At 43.2% G+C, this 18,087-nt stretch overlaps 1 protein-coding gene across 2 annotated transcripts in view; it reads left to right on the top strand.

Moving 5' to 3' along the window:
• Window positions 1-18,087, top strand: part of fig4a (FIG4 phosphoinositide 5-phosphatase a) — a 130,912-nt gene that overhangs the window by 83,389 nt on the left and 29,436 nt on the right. For both annotated transcript variants that reach the window (XM_067418332.1, XM_067418331.1), the window contains exons 15-19: window positions 6-154; window positions 846-1,012; window positions 14,237-14,375; window positions 17,414-17,472; window positions 17,703-17,850. In XM_067418332.1, coding sequence (XP_067274433.1) covers window positions 6-154; window positions 846-1,012; window positions 14,237-14,375; window positions 17,414-17,472; window positions 17,703-17,850 — 662 coding nt within the window. The remainder of the gene's footprint in view (window positions 1-5; window positions 155-845; window positions 1,013-14,236; window positions 14,376-17,413; window positions 17,473-17,702; window positions 17,851-18,087) is intronic.

Here is an 18,087-nt window from a genome sequence, read left to right as displayed (position 1 = left end):
GACAGACGGGAGTTTTGAGGACGAACTGTGTAGACTGTCTGGATCGAACCAACACGGCCCAGTTCATGGTGGGTAAATGTGCTCTGGCGTACCAGCTTTACGCGCTCGGGATGATCGACAAACCCAAACTTCAGTTTGATACAGACTGCGTCAGGTACCTGTGAAAACCAGTTACACGAGTCGGCCAGGCATTAACATCATACACTGCAAAAAAATGCTCTTCTTCCTCAGTATTTCTGTCTTGTTTCTAGTCCAAACATCTAAAAATTCTTAAAACAAGAAGTATTTACTAGACAAGCAAAAGTAATTGTCTTGTTTTGGGGAAAATAACTCAAAATGAAGAGAGTTTTTGCTTAAAATAAGATAAGTGGGGCGTCATTAGTGGGGCGGCAGTGGCTCAGTGGTTCATGTAGATTGTCTACAAACCGAAAGGTTGGTGGTTCGATCCCCGGTTCCACCTGACCAAGTGTCGAAGTGTCCATGAGCAAGACACCTAACCCCAGCATGCTCCCGATGAGCTGGATGGCGCCTTGCATGGCTGACATCGCCGTCGGTGTATGAATGGGTGAATGTGAGGCAAAAATGTAAAGCGCTTTGGATAAAGGCGCTATATAAATGCAGTCCATTTACCATTTACCATTTACCATAAGTGAGAAAAATTATTTATCTTATTTTAAGCAAAAACTCTCTTCATTTTAAATTATTTTTTCCCAAAATAAGACAATAATTTTACTTGTCTAGTAAATGTTTCATTTTTATATATTTTGACTAGAAACAAGACAAAAATACTAAGTAAGAAGAGCATTTTCTGCAGTGTATTGATGCTTTTTTTGGTGTGTGTGCAGATTATTTGAGGAGCTGTATGAGGACCACGGCGACACACTGTCTCTACAGTACGGAGGATCTCAGCTGGTTCACCGAGTGAAGACGTACCGTAAGATCGCGCCCTGGACACAACACTCCAAAGACATCATGCAGACGCTCTCGCGATACTACAGCAACGCATTCTCAGGTAAACAACGCCGTACTTTCATGTACTTTTATCTATTTAAAGATCTGAGTGACTTTGTCAAGCACCAGATTGTTATGGCAAGGCGACTGGGTCTAGTATCTCTGCTAACACACAAGGCTTGTGTGTTACCAACCGTGTCCAAAGAGGGACAAACCACAAACCGGCGACTGAGTGTTGGGCGGCCAAGGCTCATTAATGGACGTTTCCACTGCCGGGCCTGTGTGAGCCTGGCTCTGGACCACAGGAATAAATTATGCTTTTTTATATATATTCAGTTTTTATAAAATTTACTATATATATATTCTGATTTACACTGGAGGAATATTTCATAAGTTTTACTGTAAACAATCAAAGAACTACATTTTTGATAATATAAATGCAGACTAGTTGTTTGTATATATATTATATTATATTGTATTATATTATATTATATTATATTATATTATATTATATTATATTATATTATATTATAAATTATGTTATATTATATTAAAATGTATTAAATATATTATATTGTATTATATTATATTAATTATTTCATTATATTTATTAAATATATTGTATTATATTAATTATATTAATAGTATTATATTATATTATATTATATTATATTATATTATATTACATTGTATTATATTATGTTATATTATATTACTTGTTCTATTAATTATTATATTTTACTGTATTAAATATATTATATTATATTATATTATATTTTTTGATATAATTTACTATATATATTCTGATTTACACTGGAGGAATATTTCATAATTTTTACTGTAAACAATCAAAGAACTAAATTTTTGATAATATAAATGCAGACTAGTTGTTTGTATATATATTATATTATATTATATTATATTATATTATATTATATTATATTATATTATATTATATTATATTATGTTATATTATAAATTATGTTATATTATAAATTATGTTATATTAAAATGTATTAAATATATTATATTGTATTATATTATATTAATTATTACATTATATTTTATTAAATATATTGTATTATATTAATTATATTAATAATATATTATATTATATTACATTGTATTATATTATGTTATATTATATTGCTTGTTCTATTAATTATATTATACTGTATTAAATATATTATATTATATTATATTATATTATATTATATTATATTTTTTTGATATAATTTACTATATATATTCTGATTTACACTGGAGGAATATTTCATAATTTTTACTGTAAACAATCAAAGAACTACATTTTTGATAATATAAATGCAGACTAGTTGTTTGTATATATATTATATTAATTATATTATATTATATTAATTGTATTGTATTGCATTTTATTATATTAATTATATTATTATATTAAATTATATTAAAATTAATTATATTAATTTTATTTAATTGCATACTTTGTTTTGCGTTTCTGCCGTTATTTTCATGATAATTCGGCAGATTTAAACCCCAGATTCTCATTACAGTAATGCAAAAAAATCCTTTTACATTCATAACTAGATTTTCAATGATTATTCATCATTTTTCTGCATACCCGTCCATAGAAATGTGCGTATTACATAATATGATGTTAATGTGTCACGTTTCATAAGTTAATGATGGTCTAGAGAGAGAGAGAGAGGGAGAGAGAGACATTTAAGCCATTATGTCCTCCACCTACATTCTCTCTTTCATGAATTATTCATATCTGCCTTTGTGCTGATGGGCCGCTTGTGTGAATTATAATTATTACATTTATTCTCTGTGGAAAGGGCCGCTCGCACATGCAGAGCCGAATCCATCACAAACGTGGGAAAACGTGCTTCTGCGCCGCATGCACTAACTCACTGTGTTTTTACCACATCGGCGAGTTTTAACTGATTGACTGAAATCACTTTGCGGTTGATTGACATTATCAGGGGACTTGTGGAAAATCAGCGGAGCCTCCGAACTCCGAATCTTTATTTCGTCTGGTTTCATCACCGCTTTTTGCTGTAATGTTCATTTCCTGACATGATTGGCTCTTTTATATGTGATTTCCAAGGAATACACTGCAAAAAATGCTTTTCTTACTCAGTATTTTTGTCTTGTTTCTCTTCCAAACATCTAAAAATTCTTAAAACAAGAAGTATTTACTAGACAAGCAAAAGTAATTGTCTTGTTTTGGGGAAAATAACTCAAAATGAAGAGAGTTTTTGCTTAAAATAAGATAAATAATCTGCCAATGGGGTGAGAAAAATAATCTTAATTCAAACAGAAAACAAGATTATTTTTCTCACCCCATTGGCAGATTATTTATCTTATTTTAAGCAAAAACTCTCTTCATTTTGAGTTATTTTTCCCCAAAACAAGACAAAACTACTGAGTGAGAAGAGCGTGTTTTGCAGTGTGTTGCCTCTGCACAGGCCCTGTTATCCCATTGGTAAGCGTTGTTGGGGCTTCGGTCGGTCACATTAGTGTGTGTTTCCCGTAACACTGCATTCGAGCGTTCAAGCGTCATCACCTCCTCTCGGGAGCTGCTCTTGCGCACGCTGTAGTCTAAACGAGTTCATTGCTTCATGTTCTCATAATAATGTTAGCGTTATGATTTTAGGATATGAGTGAAATGTAATGTAATCCTGAAAGGGCTTGACTGCCGTTTGGCTGATTGGCAAAGGCGACAAGTGCTGTAATTATATTACACCCGTGTGTAAGGAATGTGTGTGTGTGTGTGTGTGTGTGTGTGTGTGTGTGTGTGTGAGTGTCTGTGCTGTGCTATGTGAGTGTGTGTGTGTTTGTGTGTGTGTGTGTGACTGAGTGTCTGTGCTGTGCAGTGTGTGTGTGTGTGTGTGTGTGTGTGTGTGTGTGTGTGTGTCAATCAATCAATCAATCAACTTTATTTATATAGCGCTTTTACAATCACGATTGTGTCAGAGCAGCTTCAGTGTCAAACAGGATAATACTGCGACAAAATTAGATTTGGCTGTACAGTCGTTCTGGAGTAAACAGTGATGTTATCAGCTTATTTTAATTTATCATAGAGCAACAATGTTGTCAGATCAGTATTTAAGTTTATAGAATTAAATAAGACCTAATTCATACATTTTATTTGTATAATAAGTTGAATAACTTTAATCATATTTTTAGTGTCGCCAACTGAGCAAGCCAAGCCAAAGGCGACAGTGGCAAGGAACCAAAACTCCATCAGGGCGTGACGGAGAAAAATATGTGTGTGTGGTATTTGTCTGTGTGTTGTGTGTGAGTGAGTGTATGTGCGTGTGTGAGTGAGTCTGAGTGTTTATGTGTGTGTGCGTGTGTGTGTGTGTGTTTGTGTGCGTGTGACTGAGTGTCTGTGCTGTGGTGTGTGTGTGTGTGTGAATGAATGTTGTGTGTAAATGAATGTTGTGTGTGTGTGTGCGTGTGCGTGTGCGTGTGTGTGTGTGTGTGTGTGTGTGAGTGAGTCGGAGTGTTGGTGTGTGTGTGTGTGTGTGTGTTTGTGTGCGTGTGTGAGTGAGTTGGAGTGTTTGTGTGTGTGAGTGTGTGTGTGTGTATCAGTGAGTCGGAGTGTTTGTGTGTGTGTGTGCTCGTGTGTGTGTTAATGAGCGTGTGTGAGTGAGTCGGAGTGTGTGTGTGTGTGTGTGTGAGTGTGTGTGTGTGTGTGTGTCAGTGAGTCGGAGTGTGTGTGTGTGTGTGTGTGTGTGTGTTTGTGTGACTGAGTGTCTGTGCTGTGGTGTGTGTGTGTGTGTGTGTGTGTGTGTGTGTGTGTGTGTGTGCGTGAATGAATGTTCTGTGAGTGTGTGTGTGTGTGTGTGTGTGTGTGTGTGTGTGTGTGTGTGTGTGTGTGAGAGTGAGTCGGAGTGTGTGTGTGTGTGTGTGTGTGTTTGTGTGCGTGTGTGAGTGGGTCGGAGTGTTTGTGTGTGTGTGCGTGTTGGTGTGTTTGTGTGCGTGTGTGAGTGAGTCGGAGTGTGTGTGTGTGTGTGTGTGTGTGTGTGTGTTTGTGTGACTGAGTGTCTGTGCTGTGGTGTGTGTGTGTGTGTGTGTGTGTGTGTGTGTGTGTGTGTGTGCGTGAATGAATGTTCTGTGAGTGAGTGTGTGTGTGTGTGTGTGTGTGTGTGTGTGTGTGTGTGTGTGTGTGTGTGTGTGTGTGTGTGTGTGTGTGTGTGTGTGAGTGAGTCGGAGTGTGTGTGTGTGTGTGTGTTTGTGTGCGTGTGTGAGTGAGTCGGAGTGTTTGTGTGTGTGTGTGCGTGTGTGTAGAACAGCTTTAGTCCCTGTCTTAGGCACACTGGTCTAAAAATGATTATTGATCAATTATAAATATATTTTCTTGTTTAATATTTTAAAATTATATTAATCTGTTCCATTCCTCATGAGTTTAAATAATCACTGAATACATTAATGAAGCAGTTTTTGCTCCGTCATTATTTCTCCTGTGAGATTTTAAAGTGAGCGTTTCTTTATGAATAGTGCAGATGATTATCGCTTCCTCTCAGAGATGTGTTGATCTCATTGGCAGTCGCACTACAGCAACAAACTGACCTGAAATCATACAGTTTCAGAGCAGACTGATCAAAACGCTTCACCCATCAGGTTTGAGAGAGACATGCTAATAACGAACGGAGGAGCCGGGAATGGAAGAGTAAATCATTTCTCCCGTTTCCTGTCATTATAACCCGGACACCTTCACCTGCTCTCTGCTTGTCATTTACTGACAGAATGGATGTTTTTGAGATGTTTAGCCGCTCCCTTTCGCTTGTCTGATGAATAAAGGACATCGCGACATCTAATTTATCCTCTCAGTCAAGTTATTCACCGAATAATTCACCCAAAAATGAGCTCACACTCTTTATTTACTTGCTCATATGCCATTTCAGTCCCAGACTCCTCTCTGATGTGCTCTTTTTTTTATTTGTGATTTTGGTTTTAGGTCATTTGTTCATTTTTAACTCATCCTGAAGACATTCTCTGTCAGATCAAATAAACATGCCAGCTAAAGAATGACGAGGTGTGTCGTGTGGGCGGAGCTATAGAATGACGAGGTGTGTCGTGTGGGCGGAGCTATAGAATGACGAGGCGTGTCGTGTGGGCGGAGCTAAAGAATGACGAGGCGTGTCGTGTGGGCGGAGCTAAAGAATGATGAGGCGCGTTGTGTGGGCGGAGCTAAAGAATAATGAGGCGTGTCGTGTGGCCGGAGATAAAGAATGACGAGGTGTGTCGTGTGGGCAGAGCTAAAGAATGACGAGGCGTGTCGTGTGGGCGGAGCTAAAGAATGATGAGGCGCGTCGTGTGGGCGGAGCTAAAGAATGACGAGGCGTGTCGTGTGGCCGGAGCTAAAGAATGATGAGGCGCGTCGTGTGGGCGGAGCTAAAGAATGACGAGGCGTGTCATGTGGGCGGAGCTAAAGAATGATGAGGCGCGTCGTGTGGGCGGAGTTAAAGAATGACGAGGCGTGTCGTGTGGGTGGAGCTAAAGAATGATGAGGCGCGTCGTGTGGGCGGAGCTAAAGAATGATGAGGCTCGTCGTGTGGGCGGAGCTAAAGAATGACGAGGCGTGTCGTGTGGGCGGAGCTAAAGAATGACGAGGCATGTCGTGTGGGCGGAGCTAAAGAATGACGAGGCGTGTCGTGTGGGCGGAGCTAAAGAATGACGAGGCATGTCGTGTGGGCGGAGCTAAAGAATGACGAGACCTAAAGAATGACGAGGCATCTCGTGTGGGCGGACCTAAAGCATCTCGTGTGGGCGAGCTAAAGAATGACGAGGCGTATCGTGTGGGCGGAGCTAAAGAATGACAAGGCGTGTCGTGTGGGTGGACCTAAAGCATCTCGTGTGGGCGAGCTAAAGAATGACGAGGCACGTTGTGTGGGCGGAGCTAAAGAATGACAAGGCGTATCGTGTGGGCGGAGCTAAAGAATGGCAAGGCGTGTCGTGTGGGCGGAGCTAAAGAATGACAAGGTCTGTCGTGTTGGCGGAGATAAAGAATGACGAGGCGTGTTGTGTGGGCGGACCTAAAGCATTTCGTGTGGGCGGAGCTAAAGAATGACGAGGCGTGTCGTGTGGGCGGAGCTAAAGAATGATGAGGCGTGTCGTGTGGGCGGAGATAAAGAATGACGAGGTGTCTCGTGTGGGCGGAGCTAAAGAATGACGAGGCGTGTCGTGTGGGCGGAGCTAAAGAATGATGAGGCGCGTCGTGTGGGCGGAGTTAAAGAATGACGAGGCGTGTCGTGTGGGCGGAGCTAAAGAATGACGAGGTGTGTCGTGTGGGCGGAGCTAAAGAATGACGAGGCGTGTCGTGTGGGCGGAGCTAAAGAATGATGAGGCGCGTCGTGTGGGCGGAGTTAAAGAATGACGAGGCGTGTCGTGTGGGCAGAGCTAAAGAATGATGAGGCGCGTCGTGTGGGCGGAGCTAAAGAATGACGAGGCGTGTCGTGTGGGCAGAGCTAAAGAATGATGAGGCGCGTCGTGTGGGCAGAGCTAAAGAATGATGAGGCTCGTCGTGTGGGCGGAGCTAAAGAATGACGAGGCGTGTCGTGTGGGCGGAGCTAAAGAATGACGAGGTATGTCGTGTGGGCGGAGCTAAAGAATGACGAGACCTAAAGAATGACGAGGCATCTCGTGTGGGTGGACCTAAAGCATCTCGTGTGGGCGAGCTAAAGAATGACGAGGCGCATTGTGTGGGCGGAGCTAAAGAATGACGAGGCGTATAGTGTGGGCGGAGCTAAAGAATGACAAGGCGTGTCGTGTGGGTGGACCTAAAGCATCTCGTGTGGGCGAGCTAAAGAATGACGAGGCATGTTGTGTGGGCGGAGCTAAAGAATGATGAGGCACGTCGTGTGGGCGGAGCTAAAGAATGACGAGGCGTCTCGTGTGGGCGGAGCTAAAGAATGACGAGGCGTGTCGTGTGGGCGGAGCTAAAGAATGATGAGGCGTGTCGTGTGGGCGGAGCTAAAGAATGACGAGGCGCGTCGTGTGGGCGGAGCTAAAGAATGACGAGGCATCTCGTGTGGGCGGAGTTAAAGAATGACGAGGCGTGTCGTGTGGGCGGAGCTAAAGAATAACAAGGCGTGTCGTGTGGGCGGAGCTAAAGAATGACAAGACGTGTCGTGTGGGCTGAGCTAAAGAATGACGAGGCGTGTGTGGTGGGTGGAGCTAAAGAATGACGAGGCGTGTCGTGTTGGCGGAGCTAAAGAATAACGAGGCGTGTGTGGTGGGTGGAGCTAAAGAATGACGAGGCGCGTCGTGTGGGCGAAGCTAAAGAATGACGAGGCGCGTCGTGTGGGCGGAGATAAAGAATGACGAGGCGTCTCGTGTGGGCGGAGAAATACTCCATCAAAAGTCCAACTTTTCTTAATTTTTGTACATTTTTTATTTGTTTTACTTTGTCCATGTTTAGCATGGGAATCCAAGTCTTTCACAGTATAAAAAACTCAGTATGCAGTATGCTTTTTTTCTAAATAATTTTTTACAGTGTACAAAAGTTATTCAGCCAAGAACAGTTGAGCGATTTTCTTTGTCTTTTGTTCTTTGATTAATAATAATGATGGACAGCTGCAGGTTTATTAGGTTGCTGTCACTTTAAGACCTGTCCCATTTATAGCATACACATTATATATATATATATATATATATATATATATATATATATATATATATATATATATATATATATATATATATATATATATATATATATATATATATATATATATAAGAAAAGCATATTTTTTACAGTGTAAGAGTTCATAAAGGAAAGGGCTTTGGGTTTGACTCAATGTATTGATTGTATTTTGCTCAGCTGATTATGATGGTCACTCTTCTACCTGTTTTAGACGCTCTTCAGACTCTGTCTCGCTGCTTTTCCCTCTTTTATTTTTCTCTCTGCTGTATTTATAGCATCCTCTCATTGAAGGGCTTCAGTTTTAACTGCTTATGAATTCTCCTGAAATGAATCATCGCCGCACACATGCTGTTCTTCAAGGCACAGTCTCTACCCGACACTACGCAAACTGATGTTATTTTTATATTGCGAGGGCTGTGTTCAACAGGTGAATCTTAAGCACATGTTGTTTTTCGACACAAAGGTGAACTCTTTTGACATTTTTATGATGATTAAACGGCAAGCGCTCAATTTTACCGATCTGAGCTCATGGTCTGAAGTGCTTAGGGTGTGTCCAAATCCACTTTTGCTAATTTAACGATGGATAAAAACAGTCGGCATGCCAGGCTCATGGTCCGTCTCTCGTCTCTTAATGAGTCACGGCTGTGTTTTGGGTGTGTTTTGGGTGTAAAAAGTAATAAACCAATCAGAGGCTCATCTCCCTTTTCCTTTAAAAGCCAATTGTGCTCGCACCATGAGTGGACTCACTATTTACATGAGGAGAGACTGAACGCTTCTCCAGAGAGGAATCTTTTTTTTTCACATTTAAGATGTGTGTGTGCCCCTATCATACACCCAGCCTAATGTGACCCCTATCATACACCCGGCCCAATGTGATCCCTATCATACACCCGACCCAATGTGACCCCTATCATACACCCGACCCAATGTGACCCCTATCTTACACCCGGCCCAATGTGACCCCTATCATACACCCGACCCAATGTGACCCCTATCATGCACCCGGCCCAATGTGACCCCTATCATACACCCGACCCAATGTGACCCCTATCATACACCCGACCCAATGTGACCCCTATCATACACCCGACCCAATGTGACCCCTATCATACACCCGACCCAATGTGACCCCTATCATACACCCTTCCCAATGTGACCCCTATCATACACCCGACCCAATGTGACCCCTATCATACACCCGACCCAATGTGACCCCTATCATACACCATACACCCGACCCAATGTGGCCCCTATCATACACCCGACCCAATGTGGCCCCTATCATACACCCGACCCAATGTGACCCCTATCATACACCCGACCCAATGTGACCCCTATCATACACCCGACCCAATGTGACCCCTATCATACACCTGACCCAATGTGACCCCTATCATACACCCGGCCCAATGTGACCACTATCATACACCCGACCCAATGTGGCCCCTATCATACACCCGACCCAATGTGACCCCTATCATACACCCGACCCAATGTGACCCCTATCATACACCCTGCCCAATGTGACCCATATCTTACACCCTGCCCAATGTGACCCCTATCATACACCCGGCCCAATGTGACCCCTATCATACACCCGACCCAATGTGACCCCTATCATACACCCGACCCAATGTGACCCCTATCATACACCCTTCCCAATGTGACCCCTATCATACACCCGACCCAATGTGACCCCTATCATACACCCGACCCAATGTGACCCCTATCATACACCATACACCCGACCCAATGTGGCCCCTATCATACACCCGACCCAATGTGGCCCCTATCATACACCCGACCCAATGTGGCCCCTATCATACACCCGACCCAATGTGACCCCTATCATACACCCGACCCAATGTGACCCCTATCATACACCCGACCCAATGTGACCCCTATCATACACCCGACCCAATGTGACCCCTATCATACACCCGTCCCAATGTGACCCCTATCATACACCCGACCCAATGTGGCCCCTATCATACACCCGACCCAATGTGACCCCTATCATACACCCGGCCCAATGTGACCCCTATCATACACCCGGCCCAATGTGACCCCTATCATACACCCGACCCAATGTGACCCCTATCATACACCCGTCCCAATGTGACCCCTATCATACACCCGACCCAATGTGGCCCCTATCATACACCCGGCCCAATGTGACCCCTATCATACACCCGGCCCAATGTGACCCCTATCATACACCCGACCCAATGTGACCCCTATCATACACCCGACCCAATGTGACCCCTATCATACACCCGACCCAATGTGACCCCTATCATACACCCGACCCAATGTGATCCCTATCATACACCTGACTCAATGTGATCCCTATCATACACCCGACCCAATGTGACCCCTATCATACACCCGACCCAATGTGATCCTTATCATACACCCGACCCAATGTGATCCCTATCATACACCCGACCCAATGTGACCCCTATCATACACCCGACCCAATGTGATCCCTATCATACACCCGACCCAATGTGACCCCTATCATACACCCGTCCCAATGTGACCCCTATCATACACCCGACCCAATGTGATCCCTATCATACACCCGACCCAAAGTGATCCCTATCATACACCTGACCCAATGTGATCCCTATCATACACCCGACCCAGTGTGACCCCTATCATACACTCGACCCAGTGTGACCCCTATCATACACCCGACCCAATGTGACCCCTATCATACACCCGACCCAATGTGACCCCTATCATACACCCGGCCCAATGTGACCCCTATCATACACCCGACCCCTATCATACACCCGGCCCAATGTGACCCCTATCATACACCCGACCCAATGTGACCCCTATCATACACCCGACCCAATGTGACCCCTATCATACACCCGACCCAATGTGACCCCTATCATACACCATACACCCGACCCAATGTGGCCCCTATCATACACCCGACCCAATGTGGCCCCTATCATACACCCGACCCAATGTGGCCCCTATCATACACCCGACCCAATGTGACCCCTATCATACACCCGACCCAATGTGACCCCTATCATACACCCGACCCAATGTGACCCCTATCATACACCTGACCCAATGTGACCCCTATCATACACCCGGCCCAATGTGACCACTATCATACACCCGACCCAATGTGGCCCCTATCATACACCCGACCCAATGTGACCCCTATCATACACCCGACCCAATGTGACCCCTATCATACACCCTGCCCAATGTGACCCATATCTTACACCCTGCCCAATGTGACCCCTATCATACACCCGGCCCAATGTGACCCCTATCATACACCCGACCCAATGTGACCCCTATCATACACCCTGCCCAATGTGACCCATATCTTACACCCTGCCCAATGTGACCCCTATCATACACCTGACCCAATGTGACCCCTATCATACACCCTTCCCAATGTGACCCCTATCATACACCCGACCCAATGTGACCCCTATCATACACCCGACCCAATGTGACCCCTATCATACACCATACACCCGACCCAATGTGGCCCCTATCATACACCCGACCCAATGTGGCCCCTATCATACACCATACACCCGACCCAATGTGGCCCCTATCATACACCCGACCCAATGTGGCCCCTATCATACACCCGACCCAATGTGGCCCCTATCATACACCCGACCCAATGTGACCCCTATCATACACCCGACGCAATGTGACCCCTATCATACACCCGACCCAATGTGACCCCTATCATACACCTGACCCAATGTGATCCCTATCATACACCCGGCCCAATGTGACCACTATCATACACCCGACCCAATGTGGCCCCTATCATACACCCGACCCAATGTGACCCCTATCATACACCCGACCCAATGTGACCCCTATCATACACCCTGCCCAATGTGACCCATATCTTACACCCTGCCCAATGTGACCCCTATCATACACCCGGCCCAATGTGACCCCTATCATACACCCGACCCAATGTGACCCCTATCATACACCCGACCCAATGTGACCCCTATCATACACCCGTCCCAATGTGACCCCTATCATACACCCGACCCAATGTGACCCCTATCATACACCCGTCCCAATGTGACCCCTATCATACACCCGACCCAATGTGGCCCCTATCATACACCCGACCCAATGTGACCCCTATCATACACCCGGCCCAATGTGACCCCTATCATACACCCGACCCAATGTGACCCCTATCATACACCCGACCCAATGTGACCCCTATCATACACCCGACCCAATGTGATCCCTATCATACACCTGACTCAATGTGATCCCTATCATACACCCGACCCAATGTGACCCCTATCATACACCCGACCCAATGTGATCCTTATCATACACCCGACCCAATGTGATCCCTATCATACACCCGACCCAATGTGACCCCTATCATACACCCGACCCAATGTGACCCCTATCATACACCCGACCCAATGTGATCCCTATCATACACCCGACCCAATGTGACCCCTATCATACACCCGTCCCAATGTGACCCCTATCATACACCCGACCCAATGTGATCCCTATCATACACCCGACCCAAAGTGATCCCTATCATACACCTGACCCAATGTGATCCCTATCATACACCCGACCCAATGTGACCCCTATCATACACTCGACCCAGTGTGACCCCTATCATACACCCGACCCAATGTGACCCCTATCATACACTCGACCCAGTGTGACCCCTATCATACACTCCACCCAGTGTGACCCCTATCATACACCCGACCCAATGTGACCCCTATCATACACTCGACCCAGTGTGACCCCTATCATACACCCGACCCAATGTGACCCCTATCATACACCCGGCCCAATGTGACCCCTATCATACACCCGACCCCTATCATACACCCGGCCCAATGTGACCCCTATCATACACCGACCCAATGTGACCCCTATCATACACCCGACCCAATGTGACCCCTATCATACACCCGACCCAATGTGGCCCCTATCATACACCCGACCCAATGTGACCCCTATCATACACCTGGCCCAATGTGACCCCTATCATACACCCGACCCAATGTGACCCCTATCATACACCCGACCCAATGTGACCCCTATCATACACCCGACCCAATGTGACCGCTATCATACACCCGACCCAATGTGACCCCTATCATACACTCGACCCAATGTGACCCCTATCATACACCCGACTCAATGTGACCCCTATCATACACCCGACCCAATGTGACCCCTATCATACACCCGACCCAATGTGACCCCTATCATACACTCGACCCAATGTGACCCCTATCATACACCCGACCCAATGTGACCCCTATCATACACCCGACCCAATGTGACCCCTATCATACACCCGCCCAATGTGACCCCTATCATACACCCGACCCAATGTGTTCCTTCAAGTGATGAGCTTACTTTAGAAAACTATTATAATTTGCAGTTATTTCATTTAGTAATTCATTTTTTTTTGGATATTTAGTTGAAAACTTCAGTTGAAATGTTAGTGTCCCCAACTGAGCAAGCCAATCCAAAGTCGTTTATGTGAGTAATGTGTGTGTGTGTGTGTGTGTGTGTGTGTGTGTGTGTGTGTGTGTGTGTGTGTGTGTGTGTGTGTGTGTGTGTGTGTGTGTGTGTGTGTCTCAGATGCAGACAGACAGGACGCTATAAACCTGTTCCTGCAGGTGTTCCAGCCGTCCGAATCGAAGCCTCACCTCTGGGAACTGCCCACAGATTTCTACCTTCACCACAGCAACACCATGAGCCTCCAGCTGGAGCGGCACAGGTGAGGAGAGAGAGAGAGAGAGAGAGAGAGAGAGAGAGAGAGAGAGAGAGAGAGGAGAGAGAGAGAGAGAGAGAGAGAGAGAGAGAGAAAGAGTGAGAGAAAGAGAGAGAGAGAGAGAGAGAGAGAGAGAGAGATCGCTGGCCTGTGTTTCATCGGCTTTAAACCAGGTCTCAAAGTCGGCCGCTGATATTTCGCGGCCCTCTACTTCACATCAAAGTTCATTGTTAGTGCGACTACAGGATGAGTGTTTTTTTTAAAAGTAAAAACTGCAAAATGTTTCCTGTGATGAGTAGGTTTAGGGGCTGTGAGTGTGTGTGTGTGTGTGTGTGTGTGTGTGTGTGTGTGTGTGTGATGGGTAGGTTTAGGGGCTGTGTGTGCGTGTGTGTGTGATGGGTAGGGTTAATGGGCTGTGTGTGTGTGTGTGTGTGTGTGTGTGTGATGGGTAGGTTTAGGGGCTGTGTGTGCGTGTGTGTGTGATGGGTAGGTTTATGGGCTGTGTGTGTGTGTGTGTGTGTGTGTGTGTGTGTGTGTGTGTGTGTGTGTGTGTGTGTGTGTGTGTGTGTGTGTGTGTGTGTGTGTGTGTGTGTGTGATGGGTAGGTTTAGGGGCAGTGTAAGGGGATAGAAAATACGGTTTGTACAGTATAAAAACCATTACGCCTATGGAATGTCTCCATATGTCACAAAAACAAACATGTGTGTTTGTGTGTGTGCGTCAATCTATCACTTAATGCTGTTGTGTACTATTATTTCTGGTGAAATCAAAAAACACAATGCGTATCGATTCATGATTCGGCTCGCCAATGTCTCGTGATTTCAGCAGTTTGGCACACGATCGAATCATGAATCGATTCGCTGATTCATAACCGTTCGAATCTTTATTTGAGGATTGAACACAAACCCGGAAGAGAAGCCAATGCTGAATAAAGTCGTAGTTTTTGTTATTTTTGGACCCAAATGTATTTTGGATGCTTCAAGAGACTCTAATTAACCCACTGATGTCTCATATGGACTACTGTGATGATGTTTTTATTCCCTTTCTGGACATGGACAGTATAGTGTGCATACACTTGCATACGCTCTCGGACTAAATATAAAATATCTTAAACTGTGTGTGAAGATGAACGGAGGTCTTACGGGTGTGGAGCGATATTAGGGAGAGGAGTTAATGACAGACATTTCATTTTTGGCTGAACTAACCCTTTAAAGAGGTGTGTGTGTGTGTGTGTGTGTGTGTGTGTCCCGTGACCTAGTTTAATGTCCTCCAGCTTGCATAATGGACGATGTGACAAAGACCCGCGCTGACGCTTCCACTATTATCAGACACAAAACACATCTGACCCGTTTGAGGAAGTGGACCGTCAAATTACATTTCGTGTTCTAGGACACGTTTGAGTCCTACTGAACATCACACATAAATCACAGGACACACACATAAGTCATATTTTTAGTTCCCCTTAAGATTTCTGCATTGATATAAATTTGTAATGAAAATTAAACACATTTTTGCCTCTCATTCTCACTACTGTGATGCAAAAAATAATGTGCTTAAATTGAAAAGTTCAGTTACACTCTTAAAAATAAAGGTTCTTCAATGGTTCTTTGGCAGGGTGTGTGGTTCCATGAAGAACCTTTAATATCCACATAACCTTTCCATCGCACAAACGGTTCTCTGTAGACCGTAAGGTTCCTTAGACACTAATATGTTTTTTAAACAACCTTTCAAAAAATGGTTCTTCTAATCTATGGCATCACTGTGAAAACCCCTTTTTGGTTCTCCCTGGCACCATTATTTTTAAGGGTGTACACATTATTATTATTATTATTATTATTATTATTATTATTATTATTATTATTATTATTATTATTATTAAATAAATGCATATTTATTTTATTTGTATTATATTACAAATACACTGTAAAAAAGTATTTAAAAAATAAGCTACCTGGTTGCCTTAATTTTGAGTTAATACAATGAACATTTTTTGAGATTCGACAACCTTTATTAAAATATTAATAACAGATTTTGTGAGCATATTGGGTAATTGTGTGTTTTATTTGTGATGACGCAGCCAAATTGTGCTATTTTCATGATTTATCACATTTTTTATGTGGTTCAGATACAATAATATTTTGAGTTTCTATATTAAACAAATTTCCTTCATTGTATCAACTCAAATTTTTAATTTCAATGAACTCAAAATTTTAAGGCAACCAGGTTACTTACTTTTTTAAGTTAAACCAACATTTTTTTACAGTGTATAAATTGTATTATATTATATAAAAAAGAAATATATATATATATATATATATATATACATATATTTCTTTTTTATATAATATAATTCAATATAAATAATTTTTTATATAATTTTATATAAATATATATATCATTTAAATCGGAAAGTATACACAATAGTATGCTATGTATTATTTAAGATGCATTTTTATAGTTTATATATACAAACTATAAAAAACATACATAATATTATTTTAATTATATAAATTATGTATTGTAAGAAATTATAGAAATATGTGTATATATTTATTAATGAATAATAAGTGTGCTTATATGTTGAATTAATTGTATTATATTATTTGTTATGAAAACATTAGATTAGATAAGTAAATATTAATTAAAGTAATTTTAATTAATACTTAAGTAAATATTGATAAATATTAAAATAAATGTTTTTTTGTTTATTTAAATAAATATTTAAGTAATTATCAAAGTGTGCGCTCGTGTGTGTGTTTGTGTGTGTGTTTGTGTGTGTGTTTGCATTTGCTTGTGCTTGCATATATGTGTGTGTGTGTGTGGTTGTCTGACTAAATATATAATGTAAAATATGAAATAACTTTTTTCTAAATGTTATAATTATATGTTTTGTTACACTGCCCTTTACAAAACTACAGTGATGGTCAGATAATAGTCATGGTACTTTGACACACGTTGTGTGTTCGTGCACTGCCGTATCTCTCAGTCGCATCAGATGCCATGGCACAATGTCCCCAAATATCATGCTGATGTTTCCTCCTGCAGTTACACACACTGGTGGTCTGACGGCGTGCTGACGTTTCTGCCCGTACCGTATGATGAAGGTGAGATGACTTTACACAGCTGAACACACACACACACACACACAAACACACACACACACACACATTGACCACACTCACATTAACCACACTCACATTAACCACACACACATTAACCACACACACATTAACCACACTCACATTAACCACTACTGATTAACCATTACTGAGTTTTTCTTTCACATTTAAAGACCTCAGGCCTGCTGTAACTGAGGTGTGTGTGTGATTTTCAGCCCAGTGTGAGAACAACAGAAAGAAGGTTGTGGTGAAGTGTGTGAACCGTTTCGAGGAGAGCATCGACATCTACACCGAATCCTTCCAGCCATACGAGCTCACTTCATTCGACGACTGCTTCAGTATCGCCATGACCAACTCCGCGAGGTCAGCGCGCACACACACACACACACACACACACAGAGAGACAGAGGTACGCACAGACACACACGCACACAGACAGACACATACGCACGCACACACACACACACACGCACACACAGACAGACAATTACGCACAAACACACACACAGGCACAGACACACACAGACAAACGCACGCACACACAGACAGACCGACGCACACACGCACGCACACAGACGCACGCACGCACAGACACAGACG

This window comes from Pseudorasbora parva, chromosome 15 (assembly GCF_024679245.1).
Source record: "Pseudorasbora parva isolate DD20220531a chromosome 15, ASM2467924v1, whole genome shotgun sequence".
Taxonomy (NCBI): domain Eukaryota; kingdom Metazoa; phylum Chordata; class Actinopteri; order Cypriniformes; family Gobionidae; genus Pseudorasbora; species Pseudorasbora parva.
Note: the sequence above shows the minus strand (reverse complement) of the source record. Positions and strands in the feature narration are given on the sequence as shown.